We start from the raw sequence: 23,953 nt of genomic DNA, 5'->3' as shown, positions 1-23,953 counted from the left end.
ATCTTCCCAAATCTCTTGCTGGAGAGGCTGGAGAGGCTACAGCCAGCCAGATGACAAATTGATCAGTATAAAGTGGCACTGATCCCTTCCCCCAGCACACACTCAAACTCTGCAGAGCTGGTAGGAGAGTTGCCACCGAAGAAAAGAAAGCCTTTGGTTTCTCACTGCTAGAATTCAGGAGGAAAGTGAGAGGTGTAAGATAGAGGGGGGCTAGAGGAAGAACACAAGGAAAGAGGGGGAAGGAGGGAAAGACAGACATAGGGGTGAGGCAGGGGGAAGGAACAGAGGCAACCTGAGATGGGAAAAAAGGTGGATGATGGAAAAGTTCAGGGAGAGGAAGAGAGCAAAGCGGGGAGGGGGAGACACTAGGGGAAGTCCCTGTGCTTCCTTAGCTGATGTGTGGAGAAACTGGACAAAGAGCAGCCAGGAGGAAACAGAGCTCCGTAAGCATCTGGATGGCATGGGCAAATGTGCAGAAAGAAAGCAAGGGAGGAAGCTCGGCCACGCCCCATCTCTCTCCCTCTGAGATCCAGGGTTGTGGGGCTACTGGCACAGTCCTCCCCACCTCACTTCCCACCTGTGATCCCTCTAACGTTTACAAAGCCAATATCCCAGCCATGCTCGTCCCCGTACCTCCACCCAGGACAGTTGTCCCTTCCCACAAGCAGGCCTGGGAATGGACACTGAGGAGGAAGGATTTTGAGAGCTACAACAGGTGACAGGCTCCACAGAGATTACCTGAGGGAGGGAAACCAAGCAGGAGAGAGAACGCGCAACTACCAGGTTGAGGGGGATAAGAGAAAGATAGACTTGGACAGGTAAAGAGAGGGGCAGACTGTGGGCCGCCATCCACCATGCCTCCATCCATAGGGTACAGAAAAGCAGTCCCTGCAGTCAGCCTCTTCTACACCTTTGTTTGACCTGAAGCTGTCATCTTTAGGATACCGTGGGGCTCCCCCATGACCCCTCTGGGGTCTTTTTCCTTTAGAAAAAGCATTAATTAAGACTTGACTCTAGTGCCCTATCTTGGCTCCAGGCAGAAAAGAAGGCTGTTGGGTACAGGGGTAATAAGGCTGTCTATGGATGAGCATTCCTCCCGGAGAGTTGGAGGCTGGACCTAACACCTCAGGCTCTCCCCAAGCGGCAGCTCAGCAGCCCAAGCTCCTCCCCAGTACTCAGACAAGCTGGGAACCCCACTCCAGCTGCTGGCGACTGTGCCTTTAAATTGCTGCTTTCGGAGGGTGCATCTAGGGGGATGTGGGAGGGAGGGAAACATCTTTCTACCGGGCTCCTTCCTCCCTCCCCTCCAAGACTCTCCAGGGTTTGCAGGGTGATTGCTACCCAAAGAGAATCTTTTCTGGCTCCCTGACCGGCAGGCTGAGGCCCTTCCTCAGTCCAAGACAAGTCCAAGCCGGAGCTGGAGCTGAGAGGGTTATTCGTGTCAGGTTCAGTTCCAGAGGAATAGTTCTAGACCCTGACTGCTAAGGACAGGGCAGAAAAGAGTCAGGAGAGGAAAAAGAGCTCAACTCCTGGCCCAGCCACACAGGCTCCTTATTCCAGCCCAAGTTGGAGAAGGGCTCTATACTGTTGGCTTTCCCACAGGGATACCTGCTCTCACCTTGGCAGCCAGGCTGAGAAAGGACTCCAAGGTCCCTCTGCAGAATGGCAACTCTTGTTCCTGCAACCCTCTTCCTTCTTCTCTGGACCCTGCCAGGGAAGGTCCTCCTCAGGTGAGCTCAGCGGGGTGAGAAGGAGGTTGCATGCAAACACTACCTGGGGGGCTGGTGCTAACAGATGGGGTAGCTGGCACAGTTTCTTCTAAGTTTGCAAAAAACCAAAAACCAGTCTGGAGGGCATCGGGGTGGACACACCCTCCTTTGTCAGGACCCAGGAGCTGTCCAGCCCAGATGTAGGGCTCCAGTGCCGGTGGAGGGGCTTCTATATGGGTGGATTGCATGGGCCTGGGTACGGGCTAGGTAGCTGAGTCCTAAAATGGAGGTCATTTGTCCTGTAACTGAACCCTATATCCCTACCAGCAGGATCCCTAAAAATGACAGAAACATATGTCACATGTCTGCCAAAGAGGCTGCAGGTGGCATAGGTTTGCTACAGGACCACAGCAGGATGGAGCTGGGCTACCTGAACCTTAGCTTTCTGTAGTCACCCTGCCCTTGTATACATGGCTGCTCACCGTCCTTTTAGAGGAACCAGGTTAGCAGTTATTTCCTGAGTTTGCAAGCAAGGAATTCTTGGGGCTCCTTGTAAATGTCCTCTGACTGTTTGCCCCCTTTCATTATAACAAGAGCTAGTTCAGGTTGACACGTACACTGAGTAGAAAAGATAGCTATGGCTTGGCGGAACCGGTCTTCAAAGGAGTGAATGCCAGCGCAGTCTCAACCCAAGGAGTGTCCCAGAACATCTTGCTTCTGAGGCGCTTTCGGCCCCGTTGTTTATGGACACACTGGATGGCAGGCAGGAAAGGGTGCAAAGTGGGCCAGTATGCTTAGAAGTGAGAAGCAGCTCCGAGTGGGATGGCAACTTAGAGGGAGGTGAAAGGGTACAGACATGATAGACATAACGGGGTCACCGAGTTGACCCTTGGAGAGGGGAGACTGCCTCGAGATCCAAGAACACGTGGCACAATTACCATGTGTACTTATAGACTGGATGCAATCAGGGGAAGAGGGGCTCTTAGAGTCCAACTTCAAGCTATCTGCTGGACGTATGGAAAGTGAAGCCTAGAGAAGGAAGGGTAGTGACCTGCTCAAGGTTGCTCAAGCACCCAGTAGCTGAACCAAAGTTCTCTCCTCATGCCACCCAAGGGCCTTGCATGAGAATTGTTAGCCCTTGATCCTTCTAGGTCCTGTCAGTGTTTGGAACTTTTCAGGAATGAACAAGTGGATACAGTGGTTTCACAAAGTAACTCTTAGTCATGTTCCCTTAGACAAGACAATCTTAGAAGATGCGGGACCAAAACAGGTTTGGAGACTAAAGACAGAAGATTCACAGCCTCTCCTAGAGTCCTAGGACGGGACTAGTGGAGAGGTGACCTGAGTGAAGCTGAGGACAGTAGAGAGGTCTCTTGCTCTGTAGGCAGGGCCATATGGCGTCCCAGCAGGCAGGTGGCAGATGGCCAACAGCAGCAACAGCAGCAGCAGAAGCACCTGGCTAGTGTGGGCATCCTGTGGTGAAGCCACAGACTTCTGCCTGCCCCAGCATCACTACCAACCTCCTTGGATTTCCCCAGCCTGCTTATACCACCTGCTCTGGCTACTCCTGCCAGGGGCCAGGGTGGCCCTGTCCCCAGGGCAAGGGATTCTGCCTGCTTTGGGGATTCAAGCAGAACTCTAGGAAGTCACAGCAGGACAGGTCTTGACCATTCCTCACTCTGGTATATCATCCTGAGCTACTTGCCTTGTGATAGTACTAGGACAGACACATTGAGTCTTGAAGTTACTGGCTCTGGCTCTGAATTTTGGCTTTACCATTCACCAGCTATAGGCTCCTGGAGAAGTCACTTCGCCTCCACCTCACTGGGCCCCCATATCCTAATCTACATACAGTCAGTCCTCCATATCCATCAGTTGCACATCTTCAGATTCAAGCATCCCAGACACAAAATATTTAATAGCACCTTGCTGCTCATATTTGGATTTTCCTTGTCCTTATTCCCTAAACAACCATGTGTATAACATTTACAGTGCATTAGGTATTAGAACCCAGAAATGATTTGCTAGTACACAGAAAGATGAGCACAAGTTATATCCAAAGACTACAGCATTTTATATAGAAGATTAAAGCATCTGAAAATTTGATTATCTACAAAGGAGTCCTAGAACCAGTGTCCCATGGATATAGAGAGCCAACTGTAATAGAGATAATGAGGGAAGACAGGTGTGAGAATTAACCTAGCTAAGGCTTGTGAAGCATTTAATGTGGTACCTTAGCTTCTTTAATGATTCTACCAGTCACCGACTAGAACACAGACTTATTGGGGAAAAGGGACAACTGGCTTAGAGTCTAGGACACAGAAAGACAGCTGTCATCCTGCTGCTCAGTCCCACAGTGCAGCAGTTGTGGCAGCTGTGGAGACGGCTATGTCTGGCACAGTGATGACAGTAAGCTGCATCAAGAAAGTACCTGTTCTAGCCACAAGTCTGGCTGAGTGCAGTCTTGAGATCTACCTCTCTGCTCGGGTGTTGCGGAGTCCCTGGTGCCTAGTCTGTGTGTTGGCTAGTACACTAGTACAGGGGTATGTGGAAGGGACTTTTCTGCTCCTAGAAGGAAACTTGTGTATGTGTGTACAAGTGTTTGCCTATGTGTGGGCACGAACACATGTGGGTGCGCACTGACATGCATGTGTGCATATATGTGTAGAGGCCTGAGGTTGATGTCAAATGTCTTCTTCAATCATTCTTTATCTTATATATTGAGGCAAGGTCATTTGATGAAGTCATATCTAGCCAGTTTGAACTCATCGAGCTATCCAGCCTGCCACAGGAGAGCAAGACTCCCCCGTGGTAGGATTATAAGTGGGTTGCCATGTCCACCAGACTTTTATCTGGGTGCTGAGGCTCTGAACGCTGTTCCTTGTGCTGGTGCTATAACAGAAGCTGTAACAAGCATTTTAGTCACTGATCCACCTCCTTGGGTCTCTTAGGAGGAAAACTGACAAAAGACAAGAGGCTAGATTCTATGCCAGGCCAAAACATCCTGACATCTTCCCCCAATTAAGCTGTTAGGTAGAGAAATATGGGAGTTTCCCTCAGTACGATCACTCTATTGGGAAACTCTCCCATGGCTATAGATCCCTGCTTATTTACCATATTCACCAGCCTGTAGTAGCCATGAGCCTACACTTAAACATAGCTTCTTGCCATGCAAAAAAAGAAGAAAATAAACGGCACAAATGAAGCCTCCCCAATAGAAGCTGAGTCCTAAGTCCTGCAAATCTTACAGGAAGCCCAAGCAACTGATACCAGCTCTCAGGGAAGCTGTTTGTCCTAAAGCCCCTCCTATCCTTGACGAGGCTATATCAGCAACACCCTGGGTAAGATGCTGTTCTTCTTTGAATGCTTTCCAAGCGCCTTCAGGAAGAGAACACTAAGTAGCTTCTTAGTCCGCTGTTTGAGTCCTGACTGTGTCAGTCAGAAGTTCTGAGACTTCGGGCAAGTAACTTTCAAGCCTGTTTTCTCATCTGTAAAATGGAAATGAGAGTCCTAATGCCATGTTTTTGAGAATTAAGAATAAAATCATATAATGTATGTGGAAGCCATTTCCCAGGACTATTGTTGGGTAGCCATGATGGCTCATAACTGTTTGTCTGTTCATTTAGTACACCAGAGGCCCATTCTCTCCTATCTTACAGCCTGATGGGCAGATTCATCCAAGGGTGATGGAGATGGGAAAGCACAATCTGTAATCAATGTAGAAAACAACTATGCTCAAACTTCTTTTCTTCTCCTGTCCAGTGTGGCTTTGGCAAAAGAGGATGTCAAATCTGGGCCCAAAGGGTCCCAGCCCATGTCCCCCTCTGATTTCTTGGATAAGCTAATGGGACGAACATCTGGATATGATGCCAGGATTAGGCCCAATTTCAAAGGTAAGAAACATCCATCTACTAAATTCCCTCCATGCTTACTGTTTTGGGTGGCACATTACTTAGCTAGTACCCGATGGCCAGCCTTAAGGAAGGAGGCTGGAAGTCCAAGGCTAGATCTTTTAGCTCAGAAAGAGCCTCTATTCCCTATTGCCTGTGGGTCCATTTGCTGTCAGTCTTTTCCCAGCAGTGGCCTGATCTGAAGCTCAGAGAGGGATTTTTGGAACCTGGGCTCAGCTTTCTGGAATGCCCTGCCAATGGGCTGTGCTTTGCTACCCTTAGGCCCACCTGTGAATGTGACCTGCAACATCTTCATCAACAGTTTTGGCTCCGTCACTGAGACCACCATGGTAAGGGGTCTTCCTATTCCCCACTTCCATTCCAGTGTGAATGGGAGAAGCTCACCAGATAGCAAGCGTTTCCTTTCTGTTGTCCTCTTCCTGCTTTGTGATCACAGCTTAAGCCCTGGGAGATTTGAGCTGATGACTGAGAGGTTACTGCTAGTCCAGGGTTATCCTAGCTAAATGCAAGTGAGTCTAAGAACAGTTTATCGAATATGTGAAGTAATCCAACGCAGAGTGCAGGCTTCTGAATCAGGAAGACCTGAGTTCAAATTCCAATTCTGCCACCTAATAGTTATGGTAAACAGGTTGACTTATCTTTCCTGGTCTTTGTTATCCATATGCAAAGCATAGACCATGAAACCATTCTCCACGCAAGAAAGATGAGCGGTTTAAATAAAATGATGCATCTGAGGAAAGTACTTAGAGCTGAGGATGTGTGGCTCAGTGATACAGTATTTGCCAAGCATGCTCAAGAACTTGGGTTCAACTCCCAGTCCTACAAAAAAGAACTTAGCAGAGAGTCTGGCATACAGTAGATTTTTAAGTGAATGTATTTTCCCTTCCCATCTTTGCCATATTTGGCCAAAGTGGGCTTTCTCCATTGGAAAATATCTACTGCCCCCAAGATGCATCTCCAGCATTTCCTCCTCATGGCCCTTCTGCTCATGTTGGTTTTACTGGACCCCTGGGAAAAGCACTGCCTCTGATAGGCCCTCCTCGCCACCCTTCCAGGACTACCGGGTAAATGTCTTCTTGCGGCAACAGTGGAACGACCCACGCCTGGCCTACCGAGAATATCCTGATGACTCTCTGGACCTAGACCCCTCCATGCTCGACTCTATCTGGAAGCCAGACCTCTTCTTTGCCAATGAGAAAGGGGCCAACTTCCATGAGGTGACCACAGACAACAAGTTACTACGCATCTTCAAGAATGGGAATGTGCTCTACAGTATCAGGTGCACCTAATATATAGCAAGGGGATTTTGTATCAAGAAGAAGAAGCCAGATAGAGATGGAAGGGTGGGAAGATGGCCCGTGCTATACAATGCGGTACCCTAGTAAACTGATGTCATTACTCTTTTACTGCTCCCACCAGATTGACCCTCATTTTGTCCTGCCCAATGGACCTCAAGAACTTCCCAATGGACATCCAGACCTGCACAATGCAGCTGGAAAGCTGTAAGTGTCTCTAGTGAACAGCAAGGCGAGGCCTAGCTTAACAGCTAGTTAATATCCTCTGATGATATTGCAGACAACAGAGGGACTTGCCCAAGCACACACAATCAATTCTGGCCATGGCTAAGCCTAGAAGCCAAGGTTCCTTGACTCATAGCCCAGTGTGGTTTCTGTGTTCCCACATGACTTGCTGGGTTGACTATTCCATAGAGCTTGGGAACATAACGACTCTCAGTCTTTTACGGGAACACAATGTCTCCCAGCCTTTTACAGAATGTGCTTGCACTGGCCATGGGCACTACCTGAAGGATGCGTCCTCTGTCCAAATTTCTTCTTGCATCCCTAAAGTAGCTTTACCTTCCTCTCCCAGAATTAAGACATTGAAGATGCCCATATATATGACAGTTTGGGGCAAGATGAAGGTACCCTTGGAACTCTGATTCTCCATGAGTACCGATAACGATTACAGAGAATGAGACGACAGCTTCAGGCATATACATAGGACAGTGCCTAGAGAGATGAAGTCGGCCAAGGTCCCCTATACGAAGGTGTCAGAAAAGCCAAAAGATGGCAAGGGTGGGTCATCATTTACTTTCACTCTTCACCTGTCACCTGGGTGAGGTGACACTGAGACAGGAGGCATCCCCCAGAGAAGAAAACTTGTTGCACTGTTTCTAGCACGTGGGGACAGTGATGCCAAGAAAGTGCCCTGTGGTCCCACCCTCCAGAATGCATCCACCATCTTTACAAGCAGGTTCCCTTTATCCCTCACAACTTTAAAACTTAGTGGGGCAGCCTCTACTAGCCTCATTTTACAAAAACGTGGATAACTCACCTGAAGTCCCACAGCTACAGTGAACCTTACACTAGATTCTGTAAACCTCCGTCTCCCCTTACATGTGAGAACACGGTCATCATGTCTGTAACAGGAGCCTTCATGAACTACAAGTAATCTGTGAGCAACTTGGCCTGCTCAGCTATTAAGTCTCCATTTTTTCCAACTCAAGTCCCTGGCTAGGAGTCTGTGGCATGCACATTCTCCCATGCATGACTGGAAGGACAGAAATAGCTCTCTCTTCCCTGAGGTGAAGTGGCAGAAGCCCTGGCTCGGAGGCTCAGCTCAGGACATGTGCTTGGTACACATGCTTACTCCTCTGGGTTTAAGAAGTGGCAGGAGGTTCCCAGCTGGGGTCCTTGACATCTTTCCAGACTTCTTGGCCTGCATCCTAAGTCTGCCAGAGTAATTGCTCTCTAGGCATTTACCAAGCTTGAGACCTACATAGTAGTGTAGGATTTTTCTGACTTGCTCATTTAGTTCAAGCCTGTGAGACAATTGAGGACATACCCTCTTCTGAAATGTCCCCCTTTCCAAGATTTAGTGTGCCATTTCTAAACCCCAAACCTTGCTCCTCAACTATGTACACTTGCTAACTTTAACTCCACCTCTATCCTCACCCCAAACATACACTCGGAAGCTCTGACATCTCTGTCCCTTGCAGTTGGTTACACGATGAATGACCTTGTGTTTGAGTGGCTAGAAGATGCTCCTGCTGTCCAAGTGGCTGAGGGGTTGACACTTCCCCAATTTATCTTGCGGGATGAGAAGGATCTAGGTTATTGCACCAAGCACTACAACACAGGTAAGAATCAGATAGGTCTTCAGTGTTTATAAGGTACTAGAGGGTCTCAAAAGGAGAGACAAGGGGACAAGGCAACCAGGTTCCACTAGAGTCTCAAGAGAACAGAAGAGCTATGATGCTCCATGTGTCCTATACCTTGTTTCATCATGGAAGTGGCTATCAGCACCACTTTCATGAAGAGAACACAGAAAAGCCAGAGATGACTCAGCAGGTCAACTGACAAGCCAAGTATATTCTCTAGAACCCACATGGTGGAAGGAGAGAACTGAATCCCATAAGCTCTCCTCTGTCTTCCTTACATGCACTGTGGCATGCTCATACTCACACATATCCATATAGAAAAAATGAATAACGGGAAAATAAACTTTAAAAAGAAAGTTACGGAGGAGGGTGTAGACTTTAAATCAGTTGCCACCCAGTTAGTAGACATCAAATCTACAATTCAAATCCTGATCCAAACTCAAAGCCCATGTTTGTACAGCTCTCATATGCTGCACAGTAAAGAGGCCTGTGACAACGAGCAGCACAGGAGTCTCATTTTTCCTAGGGCCAGTTCGGCGTGAAAGCTGGGAAATCTACATTTAGGAGTTGTCAATACCTGCACTCAAATAGAGAGGACACAGGCAGCTGACCAGGCACACTTTCCATAGTCACCTCCACTGGCCAGCCCTCCTGAACTGACTTCTTTTCCTGAATATGGAGCATGGGAAGTGGAGAGGAACTGTTTTTCATAACGGGGCAGCTCAATCCTTCAGCTTCCTAAGAGTAGCTGGTTCCTCATCTCCTTTAGCAACTTAGCTGTGCGGGAGTTGGGGGAAAACAGTTCCTTGAATTGACAAACTACACCTGGAAGGAGAAATTAGCAGAAACTTGGGAGGGGGAGTGGCAATTTATAAGTAGGTGAATTGTTTTCAAGCTTTTGTATTCAATGTATTCGCCTGGGGAGTCTTTTAAAAACACTGATTCTTAGGCTATAACTCTCGGAGATTCTGATCACATATACTACAGAAAATGCTTAGAAATTTGCATGTTAACAAGTATCATGAGGCTTATGATGCAGGTAGTTCAGGAAACACCATATTTTGAGGAATGTTAGTCTAGAGGCTAGTTTTTTTCCTACTTATTTATACAGGAATTCCACCCTTAGAATGTGTTTTAAGAAAATATTACAAAATATCTCATTGGTTTTAGTCACTAAGGTTTCTCTGTCACTATTAATGCTAACAAGAACTTGGAATTATTCTAACTATCCACCCGTATGGCAGAAGTAAATTAAACAGTGTGCCTGCTTGGTAAAATAGTGTGCCATCGTGAACATGATACTTTCACAGTTCTTCTATCTTCATGGGAAAGTACAAATTTAAAAAAGGAATAAGATTCAATGATGTGCCAGGCAGCGGTGGTGCACACCTTTAATCCCAGCACTCAGGAGGCAGAGTCATATGGATCTCTGTGAGTTCGAGGCCAGACTGGTCTACAGAGTGAGATTCAGGACAGGCACAAAACTACACAGAGAAACCCTGTCTCAAAAAATCAAAAAAAAAAAAAAAAAAAAAAAAAAAAAAAAAAAGAAAGAAAGAAAGAAAAGAAAAAGAAAGAAAGAAAAAAGATTCAATGATGTATACAGAGCATGACTATACTGTGATTAAAAACAAAGCAAAAATATGTATTTAATATCCTAGAAAGGAAATACTACTACTAAGTATTTCTAAAGTAGTGTGATACAGTTCAGTAATATAAACCTAAGTTTAGATTCTAGCTTTTTTATATCCTGGTTGGATACCATTGAGAAAAATAGTTGAATCTCTTTATGTTTCAGTAGCATTATCTGTAATATGAGAGATAATCATTTTACCCACCCCAAAAAGTGCTACAGGATTTAGTTAAAGTAATTAAAATCTAGTCACTTAGTAGTGATTTGATAAATATGAGCTTAAGAATGCTATTCTTTCTCTTCTCCTTTTTCTATATTAAACAAATGTTAATCTTATAATTAAAATCCAAACTATTACTGCAATAAAGAATGGAAGAAAATACGGGTACATAATAAAGGCATGTCCCAGGAAGAAGTCCATAGTGTTGAGTAGGGGTAGACTAAGGGATGAGCAAGATGTCATAGAGATATACAGCATGCCAAAGCCGCAAGCAGGAACAGTTCAAATCACTGGTCTTGAGTAATCAGAGTTAAACCTTAGTCAGAATAGCATCAAAGCACACAGTTGCCTCTCCACGTTCACATGTTCCATGTCCGAGTGTCCTTCCAACCTCAGAACGAAAGCATTAATTAAAATTTCACCTGTGCTGAACATATATAGACTTTTCCTTTTCATTAGTCCTCCCAAATCCAGAACAACCATTGGCATAGAACTTACATTGTGTTATATCATAAGTAAGCTAGAGCTGAAAAGATAGGGCTTAGTGGGTCAATGAGTTCAGTTCAGTTCCCAAGACCCGTGTGGTGGAAGGAGAGAACTGACTACTGAAAGTTGTCCTCCAACTTCCACACAAATGCTGTGTTACACACACACACACAAACACACACAAATAAATGTTTAAAAATGAATAATACAGACCTAATATAAAGTATAGAGAAGGGTATGCATAATTTAAATACAAATATGATGTCATCTGATATAAGGGATTCAAGTATCCATGGATTTTAGTATCTGTGAGGGGGTCTTGAAAGCCATCTCCCAATACATATTTGGAGACAGCTGTCCAAGTCATCTGCTTTTCCTCTTGTGTTATCCTAAGCCTCTGGTTTTGAGAGAAGCTGTTAGTGAATGTTTTCTTAGCTTCAGCACCACGGGAAGCAGGATAAATTAAAGAGGACTGGCATGTGAAAAGGAAGAACACAGAGATATGTGCCTAGAACCAATGCCCTTTTATGGTGGAACAAAATAGTGTTTCCTTGTACTCTATGGGAACCTGATTAGCAGAATCCAGAGCTGATCTCTGTTGCAAATCCTTTCCAATTGTATACTAGCTTGTTCTTCTCACTTGCTTAAGACAGAGAGAGTGTTTATTCCAGCTGTTACTAGAGATTCAGGGACATGAGCAAGTGCAAAGAAGGATGGTGAGATGCAAATGAAGTCCAAACCAATTCTTTCATAATGATGATTTAGTGGTAGAAACAGCTACTGTGCTCAGCACCTCGACTACAATATTTCATTTAACTTCTAACAGCCCAATGATGGAGTTGATATTCTTAATTATTCTGTTTTCTGTTCAGAAAGCTTGGGTGGAAACTGGCATGGTGGTACAGCACAGAATTCCAAATTTGATGTCACCCTGGGCTACATAAAAAAAAGACTGTCTCAAAAACAAAAGGCATAACAGTCAAAAGGCTTGGGTGAATTATTCAAGATCACATAGCTATTAAGGGAAAAGTTGAGATTCAACCCCAGAGGGTCTGAGTCTGGAGCCCTCTTACTCTTTATCCTCTTTTTGTAATTGTTACTTGAAAGATCTTATGCTCTAAGGTAAAATTCTGGGAGCAAGAAGGCAATCTTTATGGCTTGATTAGAGAGCTTTTACAGTAGCGTCTGGCATTACCTGGGGCCATTTTGAAAGTATCATTTATTGGTCAGCTGAGGATCCCAGAGGTTGGTTCAGCAGGGCTGCCCTATTCCTGACCCACATTCCCTCAGGCTAAGCTGCAGTCTGGGGACTCAGAGCCTAATACTTCATTTCTTTTCTTACAGGAAAATTTACCTGCATAGAAGTGAAGTTTCACCTGGAGAGGCAGATGGGCTACTATCTGATTCAGATGTACATTCCCAGCCTACTCATTGTCATCCTGTCCTGGGTCTCCTTCTGGATCAACATGGATGCTGCCCCTGCCCGCGTAGGCCTCGGCATCACCACTGTCCTCACCATGACAACCCAGAGCTCTGGATCTAGAGCTTCTTTGCCTAAGGTGAAGAGATATGCAAGAGAACCTGCTTGACATAAAGCCTCCTATTCCCCATTCATCGCATGCTCCCCGCTCTGCTACTCCCTCTTTACCCTGGATTTAAGGTTGTAAATGTGGATAAGCAATAGCTGGCATGCAACATGTCTTCTTCTCCATAACGTACTACTCATAACAGTACAACAATGTGAATGTTGCTGGCTAGGGAATGAGTAGAGACAGTGCCTTACTAAATACTAGCATGTCAACATCAAAAGACCCTTATCACACAAAAAGTTCCATTCTCTCATAGTACAGATGAGAATGAAGATCAGAGAGCTTAAATGACCTCCTCAAGGTCAATCCTGACCAGAAACAACCAAAGAAACAGTAGAGTTTTGAATGAAATTCTGTCCTCTTTCTTTAACAATTAAGGTATTATTATAAAGTGCTCTAAACATAGTGTTTATTTTGGGGGAAGGAGAATACTTTGAGGTTGCAAATATAATAGCAATTAAAGACAGTAGACTCTGATCATCTGGGGCCCATTAATGTTTTGACTGTGCAGAAAATTTGTGCTGATGGGAGTAAGAACAGTTCTCCCTGCATCATGTATTCATGTAGGGGATTTAAAGGTCACCTCAAAGTCCTTATGGTCAGCGAGGCTCGGAGAAAATCAGGGAGTGAGGCCGTTTTTTTTTTTTTTTCATTCAATAAATATTTGTTGAACACGTGTACTATGTACCAGGTACTGTACTTGGTCATGGAAGAATAACAAATCTTACCTTGAACATATCCCTTCTTATTCTGATTTGTTGGGAACCTGGCACTGAGAAATGCTGTCTCTCACTGGTTGTTCCAAATAAGACTTTTTTTTATTGGAGACTTAAGCAGTGTGCAATATGTATACTGACAGCATGTTTATGAAATTGCTATAGGAGACTTTAAATGTAGGAGAATAGAGTCAGGAAGATTTAGGTTTTAAATCCCAGCCTCATTATTTACTAATAGTATGACCTTGGGTAAATTGTCTCTCAATTGCCTTGCCTATAATATGAAACTAAGAATTCTACCCCCTCCATGAGGTTATTGTGAAAAATAAATTATGTATTAACATACAAGGACAGTCTTTGGCACATAATTGCTCAATAAATGCTAATTACTTTTATAATTATCAGGTGTCAGAGTTAAAAATGTGAGTTTTGGATCTGGGTATAAAGCAGATGGTTTTTCATTTGCTAGAAAACCTTTGAGCTACTCCCAAGCCCCCTACAGAGATAAACAGGGATCAAGTTCAGATTAGGATCAAGCACCCGAGAAGAAGTTGTCAGGGATTCCTTCCTGTATGTGTTTCCCAAATGGACTGGGGTCTTAATGAGGCTCTTAGAGGCAGCCTATCCCTAGAGGAGAGCCATAGGGCCAGCCTGAGCTATGATACTTGTATTATTATAATAGCCTTATACGGGGATCACTGCATTAAGAGCCCTGCCCCAATTTTTTGTCTCTGTCAAATAAGAAGATTCTTCATAACCCAAGAAGATACTGCAATTTATGCCTTCTTTCAAAGAGAATTTCCTTTCTGGTTCCCCACTGTGAGTGAGCACAATCCATCTGTGCCTAGGTATCATAGTTTCCTCATTTTAAAAAAAATGGACTTCGTTAAGAGGTTGTTTGCAACATTTAGTACCTTCTTGTCATATTTTCATGACTTTTGAATAGCCGCGTTGGCCAGTATGTAAAATATTCAGGCATGTACCCTAAACTGAATAGTCTTGCTAACTAGATCCATGGAGCAAAGGACTCAGCAAGCCAAGGAGCTCTTGTTCACCCTGAGTTTGCGCAACATTAGGTTTCCTGGAGGTGTAAGGAAGGAGATGAGGGCAGGCCAGAGGCATCTGACAGCAACACCACTCTCACTCAAAACACAGATCTACCATCTAGAGATGACAGCAAAAGAGATTTCTTTGAAAGGGAACTCAGGTAGGGTAGGCTTTTCTCCATAGACTCCCGAAACCATTCCTTCACCGCCTTGTGCAACACCCTAAAGACACTGACTTCCATCTCTTTGCCGGGCTCTCGATCTCCACAGCCGCAAGAGGAAAAACTAAATGAAAGACAAGATATAAAGCTGCACCAGGGAGGAAGGATAAAATTCTCTGTATGTTGTCCTTAGCTCGTGAGGCAAAGAAAGGAAAGAAGGACAGAGAGAGCAAGTAGGAGCCTGCAGAGACAAACACATTGCTAACTCTTCTACCCACTCATTCAAAAACTACTTGTTGTGTGCCAAGCACTCAGGTATTGGGGATAGAACACTGAACACTATAAAAATAGTTCCTGACATGGAAAAGCTCAGGCTAGCGGAAGAAATGGTCAGCTATGTGATGGATGCTAAAGAGGTATGGGTAAGCCAGTACATACAGAAGGAAAAACACACTATAATGATCAGGAGAGGCCTCTCAAAAATATGATAGCTAATGTGGAAGCTAAAGGATACCTGAATCACAGAGAGGAGACTGGCTTCTTTAAAAACACTGAACTATTTCACTGTGGCAGGATCATCGATTATAAGAGGCATAATGAGGCTGAAGAGGTAAGCAGAGGTCAAAGGCCATGGTAAGTGTAACATAGCTAGATCACAAGGGTAATAGAGAACCTCCAAAGGGTTGTAATAAAATCACAGGGACCTTTTTAAAATGTGTTAATGACACATTTATCATTAACAAGCCACAAATACATAAGGTACACTTTTCATTAATAGTCTAAAACCCTTCATGACTATCCCTTATCACTGCCTCATTACTCATCTTCGTAGCAGGTATTTTAAATCCCTGAGAGCCCAGTGGGCCTGGACGATAGACAGTTAAATGGGATGCCTTCTTCATAGGTGGTGAAATGGAGACAGCATCAAGGAATTCTTAATCAGAGTTACCCAGTAACCCACTACTACTCATTCTTCCAGTGGAACTGCCCAGAAATGAAAGCAGGGTGTGCCAACTTTAACACCTCAGTTGCAGCAGATAATTCTGGTGTGTGTATGTTTTAGAGGGAGGAACAATATGTACTGTAGGATTCTTAATAGCTTCCTGGTCTTCTACCCATGATATGTCAGTAGCTATCACCATTTTAAAATCATATTGCCAATATTTTTGGTAACATTGCTAAATGCTCTTGTGGATGGAACAGTTTTTTCCAGTTAAGAACCACTAAGATGAGAGGTTAGGAATATAGCTTCTTGGTAAAGCACTCTGCCTGTAATGCATGAAGTCATGGATTCAATCTCCACTATCACAGAAAGCCAACAAGTAGAGAATCTATCCAATGAAATCTTTTCCTCCCCTGGCTGGGATCTGCAGCACTCTCAGTGCCCTATAATGCAGAAGCTGATAAAAAGAAGTCACTTTTCACGAATCCTACTCCTGACAGGAAGCTAGATGGAGTGAGCTCAAAACTACACAGGGAACCCCCTTGGTTAAGGGGGTGAAAGGATCCCACTACACTAAAGCTCTGTCCCTCCTCTTAGAGCCAGCTAGCTGTACCCTGTTCCTGGGAGGTTGGTGTTTAACCTTGACCAGGCAAGTCAAAACACACTCCTAAGAGCTGCCAAAGGCAGGTAGGTGTTCAGAGTGCAGCAGGAACCAGATGGGCGGATGCTGAGAGGGCCTTGCAATTACTGAAGTGCCATGACAAGGGCTAGGTGGCACTCCTCAGGATTCTGCCATCCTCTCCAAGGTGAGAGACGAAGCCTTAGCTGACCATTGCACTCCATTCCTCAGGAGTGTCTCCTGCAAATGCAGCAGAAAACTCCACAGGGTTAACAGGACAAAAGGAACGAGGAGCTCCTAGTCTGCCAGTGAAGCTGTAACCTAAGTAAATGTCAAGTTCATTAATTTGAAAGCTCAGAACTTCCCAGTCCTAATACCACCTTCTAACTAAGTGATCTCTGCTAAGACCCTTTCTCTATAAGTATTAATACACACCACCTCACACGAAAATTGTGAACCCTCCCGAATTATCATTGTGGCTATGAGAAACCCAGGGGATACCAGAGGGCAAACAAATACGATTTTGATTATTGCTATTTACTAAGAGGGAAGAATCAGAAGGTAAAACAGGAATGCAAGAAGAATAAATAAAGGAAATGAAGAATAGGGAGGAAAGGCTCATAAAAGCAGAGGGTAGAGACTGCTAAGAGACAAAGGATGGTAGGCCAGTCTCTTTGACATAGGCCTTCAGATAAATATACATATCGTGATAGATAAAACTGAACAATACCAAGCCTTTGATATGGGCTGGAAATCCACTGGCTAGTCCACGGAGGACTCCAGAAAGGATAACTGCTCTGTTGATGGATGTTGCAGGTATCCTATGTGAAGGCGATTGACATCTGGATGGCTGTATGCCTGCTCTTTGTATTTGCTGCCTTGCTTGAGTATGCTGCAGTCAATTTTGTCTCTCGTCAGCACAAAGAATTTTTGAGACTTCGTAGAAGGCAGAGACGCCAACGCATGGTGAGTACCTAGAGGGAGGGTTCCACTTCCTTTCTCCTTTGGACTCCTTCCTCCCTATCACTCCTCCCACAGAGTCCCAATCCAGGGGTCTAGTGCTGGGCAATCAGGAACCCTAGATTCTAGTCCCAGACTAGTGACAGTAAGATTAAATACTTAGTTCCTCTGATTCTGTTTCTTTTAACTATCCGATGGGACATTAACCCCTATATGGCAGTAGAGGGATTAAGAGTATGGCATATAGTAAGCACTTAAAACATGTTAGCCAGGGCTAAGCATGGTGGCACACACCTTTAATCCCAGTGTTCGGGAGGCATACGTAGAAGGATCTCTGTGAGTTCGAGGTCCGCCTGATCTACATAGCAAGTTCTAGGACAGCCAGGACTACATACAGACCCCGTCTCAAACAAACAAAAATAGGTTTGCCAGTATTAGAACCTTATTGGCTTGGCACAAATGCTATTGCTTTGAGAAGTACTTGTAGGGTAAAAGGGTCAGCCAAAAAAAACACACCCTACCCTGAAATCAGAGCCAAAGAAACACTTTGGCCCTGAAACCAGAGCCAGTGAAAGAAACACACTTTGGCCCTGAAACAAGAGCCAAAGAAACACACGCTACACCTGACCAACTCAGCACAAAACTAACCAATCCCTGAGCAGGAAAAACCAGTTCCTGAGCACAAAACCAACCAATTCCTGAGCATGAAATCCAGTCAATCTCTGAGCTTGTCCAAGCTAAGGGATTGAAATCTGGCCAATTCCCACCCTAGAAATCTTCACCCTGGAAAACTCTGCCCCTAAGAAGCCCTATAAAAGCCCTGTAATTGTTCAGTTGGGAGCTGCCTTTTTCCACCCTGGCAGGGGCATTCACTCTCCTGGATTCTTCCCTCCCAAAAAATCTCTTGATGATGTTTGGGTGAGACCTTCTTTCGCTGGAACAGAGCAGAGAAGCAACAACTTTAGCCAGAACCAGAGCGGAGCAGAACTGTAACACTTTCTGGGGAAACCTCCTGGCAGAGCAGACTTGTTACACTCCTAGGGACCTGAGCAGAATTGTAACATCTTCCCTGGGAAAACCCTCCCCGGCTGGGATGTTACACTTGGGAAGCCTTTCCCTGGAGTAGGACTGTAAGCTGCTATGATTATGGTGACTTTGTGGTATTCCTGGGCTCCCGACTGCCAGGAACCCTTTCTATCCGAGATGCAAAGCTTATAGTAATAACAGTTGTTTCTGGTTTCCCTCACACCAAGAAGAAAGGTATTCTAAGTTGTCCTACTGGTAAGAACTCAGTTAGACACTGGAACCCTTCAAGGGGAGCACTGTAAGATGGTCCCCATATTTGAACTGGAATTAAAAGATCACTATTTGCCTCTTTTGACTGGTAGAATTTGGCATGATCATCAGGCACTTCAGAGTTGTCAGGCTTGAGGTGGTGTTCTTCCTCACTCTTGTTTGTTAGCCTCATTTCTTCTGTAGCAGAGTGATCACCAAGGGGAGATAGAAGAGGAAGTTGTCATGACAACAGAAGCAGCTTCCCCTCAATTGCCCAGACAATAGGCGCTAGGTAAGTTGCCATGACAACAGAGGTGACTGGGCTACCCAGAGAAAAACAAGCTCCAATTATGGCAAAGCCAAAAGCTTTGCTACTGGTTGCTTAATCTTTAGAGACACAATGTCTCGAGTTTTGACTCCTTGTTTTCTGCCTAATCCAGAGACTTCAAAACCAAAAGGCCAAGTACATAATTACTTTTGGAGGATAGAAAACAAATTACCCGAACCCACTGTTAAAAATCTTGACTCTGGGGGCAGTAGATGTAGCTCAGTGGCAAAGTACTGCCTAACATATACATAAATCTTGGGTTTGATCTATAGTAACACACAGACACACACACACACACACACACACACACACATACACACACACACACAAATTCTGACTCTAGCCTATCTGAGACATACTAATATAAGGACTCTGTTCTTCCTAACACCCAACTCCCACCTCAGTTGTTCCTAGAGCACCCCACCATGACTTCCAATGATCACACAAATTGCATGATTTCACATTTCTTTCTGGGGAAGACAGGGCTCCTATCTTATGTAGATTTAATACCACTTCTCTGCACTTTAGTTCTTTCACGGTTCCTAAATAGTGAGCCCTCTAGTGGATAGATATAGAACTGCATCTTTTTGAATAAGCTTCTTTCTTCCAGAGATCTGCCTGTAAGACTTCCTGCCTCATAGTGGGGATAGGAAAACACAGAGTTAGGAGAGAGAAAGAAAACAGGATTCTCCCTTTTCTAAAATAACGATCTCAGCATCTTCTTTAGTTGTGTGAAACTTGTCTGAAGGTACCAAAATCTTAGATTCACAGGAGTCTTTGATTCTGATAATTTTTAATGTTGCCTTCCTAGGAAAGGAGAGCAGGCCAAATAGTCCAGAGTCCCTTTTCTACCTAAACTGTCTGTGTTGATGTCCCAGTAACAAAGATTACTACAGTTATTACAGAGCTACTCAGCTTGACCTGAGCCCCACCTCCTACCCTGTACCCATCCAACCAGCTACTGCCCACATTCTGTCTGCTCATGTTCATATTCAGGTTGGCCATCAGCTTATAGCGGAGTGAGCCACAGTACTCAGTTATTACAAAGTTTCTTAGCAGTAGCTTGATGCCTACTTAGGACACTGTGGCTTGCCTAAGAGTGGCCTGTGGCTTTATTACTGTGACTAAAACCCGAAAACCAAATCTGTGCCATTAATAATATCCCTTTCTTGAGTTTACTAAAGCTAATGCAACCCCAGTGGGACTATCCAGGAATCTTGGAGGCCCTAAACTGGCTAAACAAGTTGATGGGGAGCTTATATTTGTCTAGACCCTCTTTTGGGGGCCTTGATGTTCCAGTAAAAGAACTAGAAACCTTCAGTCTGAGAAAACCCAATGGAAGAGGAGAGAAATATTCTAATTCTCAGGAACCCAGAGTCAAGGTCCAAATCGGGTCCTTCGGGAACCACTCACCTACTCATCCAGCCTAGGAACGGTCCTTTTCTTTCTAACCTCTCCTCAATCCCTTGTCTCCCCTGCACAATGGTCTTCTCACTCAGCTCAGCACTGCCTAAAATAACGGGTGTTTTGCATGCGCTTCTGCTTTGTCTTCCCATTGACCTAAATGATTCAGAGGAAAGGGGGAAAGCCTTTTTCTCATCATCCCTGCAGGGCTAGCCCCCGGCTCCGAACACAGCAGCTAAAGGCAAAGGCTGTCGAACTGGATAGACAGAACTTCCATCTATTATGAATCCAATAACTTGAGAACTAGAAAAATTACCAAATACCAGCAAATCCTCTCAGACTTACTCTCAGAATCTTGTTCACCTCTCCATCTGCGACTGAGAACTCCACCCCATCTCCAATTCCTTTTCCTCCTGCCTGTCTCCCTTGACTATCACTCTTTCCCATCTTCATACCCCACCTTCTCCACTAGGCATTTATTTCCCAGGCTGGCACAGGTATAGCTTCCTTCTCTAGCCTCTCATCACTCTGCACCCAGATAAGTAGAAAAAAAATTCACTCTATTTCAATAAACATGGAAATCGCAAAGTAATATTTAATGGCACATTGTCCCTCCCCAACACATATAAACTCACCACTCAGAATGTGTTGTAAATATCTAATATTCAAAGCCAGGCCCCATTATCCTTGGATTTTAGGCTACTCATCTTTGCTGGGCCAGTCATAAAAGATACATATGAAAATTAAAAAGAGCCAAGAGCAGCTTACTTTACTGGATATAGTTTCCCTTCTATATGAAGTTATTTTTTTCTAGCCTGGGAAATATTTCCACATAATTTCCTCAGATTTACTGAATAAAAGGAGAAATAATAGGATTTATAAAAACAGAAATAGCAATTGCATCTGACTTTCTCCTTTAGAAGTTTTTATCTCAATACCTATATTCTGTAGTTGTATCTTCTAATTGGGGGGCTAGGAGAAGAATGGGGTACAGGGTCCTGAACTGGAATGCTAGGAAGATTTCTTTAACTTTACTTACCCCTCTCATTTTTCAATTCCTTCTGAGATACCTTGCTTGCCTCTGGTTCTTTTTCTGTAAAATGGACCCAGCAAACCTCTCCTGTAGAAAAAGTGTGAAAATTAATTACAGATTGCATGTGAGATGAATCAAGATCTTTGATAAAAGAAGCTAAAATGATAAGTGAGCAAAGCCTTCAGGCTGCCAAACTGTACCAGTTCGAAGTTGAAGAGCAGGATAGTGAACTGGCTCTGACATACATACATACAAGTCTCTGTAAAGACCTGATAAATCAAGAACAGGACAGCAAAGCTCTGTGGTGGCAAGACTTTTAGGTTTTTCATATGTTTAAAGTGCTACTCCCTTTGCAGAAGCCAAAGGCTATGGACACATTGTATAGTGGGGCAAATAGGAATTATTTTTCCTGCCAAGTATTTCATAACTGAGCGAGACTCCCTTCTGAGTAGACTCTTTAGTTTGGGACCCTGACAAGATATTAGCATCACAGGAACAAAAAGCCACTCCATTCCTTATATCCTGAAGCATGTGGTTCATCAGCCCAGTTGTCCATTCAACAGACATCTACTGGGACAGGCAGCATGCTTGGAACCTAATAGACACTCAGTCTACATATGAGATAACAGATTGCAGAGGAAGGAATAGGGTTTGTTTGTGAATTTCTGGCCTGAGTTTGTCTGCCACTGATGCCCAGTACCAGGCTTGCCTTCCTAACAGTTCAGTTTTGGGTGATGTAATAGTCAGGAGTTACTATGACCAACCATACCAATATCACATCTATAAAACTACTTTTCAATGGGGTTCTATAGCTGCAGAGTCCTTATTATAAAGATCCCACAATGTCCCTCCAATTGTGCAAAATGTTTAACACCTTCTTTGTGTGCATTTTACATATACACATGTCACATACCCACACAATATACATGTATCTTGTTCTTATAATGCATAGAACTACATCGGGTAACTAGGGTGATTTACTCTTCCTGTTTTACCTTGAATTTCTCAGCGTTAGCGATGAGAGCCTCTAGTCTCTTGGACCTCCTCAGTTCTGGGAACTTGAGTTGGTAGATGAAATCATACTATGAAAGGATATTTCATTTCAGGCAATCTCTTAGCTGAAGCTTTTACCACAGAGAATTCAATCCTTTTAATTTATATAATAATCTTCTATGTGAAGGACATATTTTTTGTATATGAGAAATACTCTTGTGGGTATTTCTTCCTCTTCCTCCTGCTCCCCCTTCTATTTCTTTTATTTCTTTCTGTCCTTATTTCCTGCTTCCCAGCTGTGTCACAGCTACTCAGTGTTGTCAGCCAATGGTTGTATTAATAGACTTCCCTGTCTACACCATACTGCTTACTACTTATATAAAACGTACCTCCTCTGTGTTAATGTGTCTATCAAAAACATGCATTGTATAGGAATGTAATGCATACTGGGTAATAAGTATTACTGTAGATTTACTGATTCCTTTCGCAGGTCAGCTAATTTGTAAAGAAATATACAGATCTTCAGAAGATTGATCAACTTTAACCTATGTTGCCTAGCTCACTTGGTCATGTAAAATTTTTAGAATTCTTAGCTTTAAGTCAAAACCATTTTTTAAAAGTACTATATACAAAACAAACTAATTCTAAAGCTTTTTAAATTCATTAAAGTCAATTTCACCAAGTCAAAATATCTCAGCTTCACTGCCTGGTTTTTGTTGTTCTGTTTACCTGTCAGAAATAATCTATCTGCCTTTGAGATGTTGACACTTTGGTGGATTTTAGATGACTCCAAATGATGCTACACATATTCAAAAGGCAACTAGGTGCATGTCTCCAAATGAAATCATATAACTTACGCACAACATACAACTGCTTGGCTGATATATGTGTATATGTATATATATATGTATATATGTATATATATGTAAATTTTGTGGTAAACAAAAAAGCATGTAGTGCGCTGGTGTAGTGAGCCATTTGCCTGTATTACATTGAACATGAGACACTTATGTGTGGTCTGGCTAACTTTTACTTTGGCCTCAAATACCACCTTTTATCTCTTGTAATTCTAGGAAGAAGACATCATACAAGAAAGCCGCTTCTATTTTCGTGGCTATGGCCTAGGACACTGCCTACAAGCAAGGGATGGAGGTCCAATGGAAGGTTCCAGCATTTATAGTCCCCAACCTCCAGCCCCTCTTCGAAAGGAGGGAGAAACCATGAGAAAAGTCTATGTGGACCGAGCCAAGAGAATTGACACTATCTCCAGGGCTGTCTTCCCCTTTACTTTTCTTGTCTTCAATATCTTCTATTGGGTTGTCTATAAAGTTCTAAGGTCAGAAGATATCCACCAGGCACTGTGAATAGGGTGGAGGCTATAGTGTACAGCTTCTGGCTTCCTGCTTTCAGCTGGGTGGGCTTTTCCCTTCCATCAAACTCTGTCAGGAGCTTGAACAGTTCCTTCTTGACCTCCCACTCATAAGGTCAATCACCAGTTCCCAAGCTTTATGGGAACTGCCTAGTGCCAACGGTGGCTGTACTTACAAACATGGCTTATCTACCCAATCCAGATTTACTGCTTACTCTGCCATTTCTCATCATTCGTCCATGGGCCTGATGCCAGAAAGACGTTCTGTCATTGCTGGGGATCCTCTGAGAAGAATATTTAGACTCCTGGACTCTTGGCTTGTCATCTTCATCTTGTCCACTTCCATTCAGAGCCTGCCCTTTATTTGGCACTTCTCTCTCTCCCACTGCAAGCACAAA

At 44.0% G+C, this 23,953-nt stretch overlaps 1 protein-coding gene and 1 long non-coding RNA gene across 2 annotated transcripts in view; one reads left to right on the top strand and one right to left on the bottom strand.

The window, feature by feature from the left end:
- Positions 1-23,953, bottom strand: part of LOC114681979 — a 54,704-nt gene that overhangs the window by 10,169 nt on the left and 20,582 nt on the right. The window contains exons 4-5 of the long non-coding RNA XR_003732971.2: positions 23,771-23,940; positions 21,200-21,280 (exon numbers count right to left, since the gene is read on the bottom strand). This is a non-coding gene — a long non-coding RNA (uncharacterized LOC114681979). The remainder of the gene's footprint in view (positions 1-21,199; positions 21,281-23,770; positions 23,941-23,953) is intronic.
- LOC114681978 (glycine receptor subunit alpha-4) lies at positions 81-23,776 on the top strand. Its single transcript, XM_028855734.2, has 9 exons — positions 81-1,730; positions 5,472-5,602; positions 5,882-5,949; positions 6,676-6,899; positions 7,040-7,122; positions 8,619-8,759; positions 12,464-12,678; positions 17,010-17,159; positions 23,260-23,776. Exons 1-9 carry the CDS (start codon positions 1,663-1,665, stop codon positions 23,548-23,550), a joined length of 1,371 nt encoding a protein of 456 aa, XP_028711567.1. The 5' UTR covers positions 81-1,662; the 3' UTR covers positions 23,551-23,776.

Source organism: Peromyscus leucopus, chromosome X (assembly GCF_004664715.2).
Source record: "Peromyscus leucopus breed LL Stock chromosome X, UCI_PerLeu_2.1, whole genome shotgun sequence".
Taxonomy (NCBI): domain Eukaryota; kingdom Metazoa; phylum Chordata; class Mammalia; order Rodentia; family Cricetidae; genus Peromyscus; species Peromyscus leucopus.
This window is presented reverse-complemented; position numbering and strand designations above follow the sequence as displayed.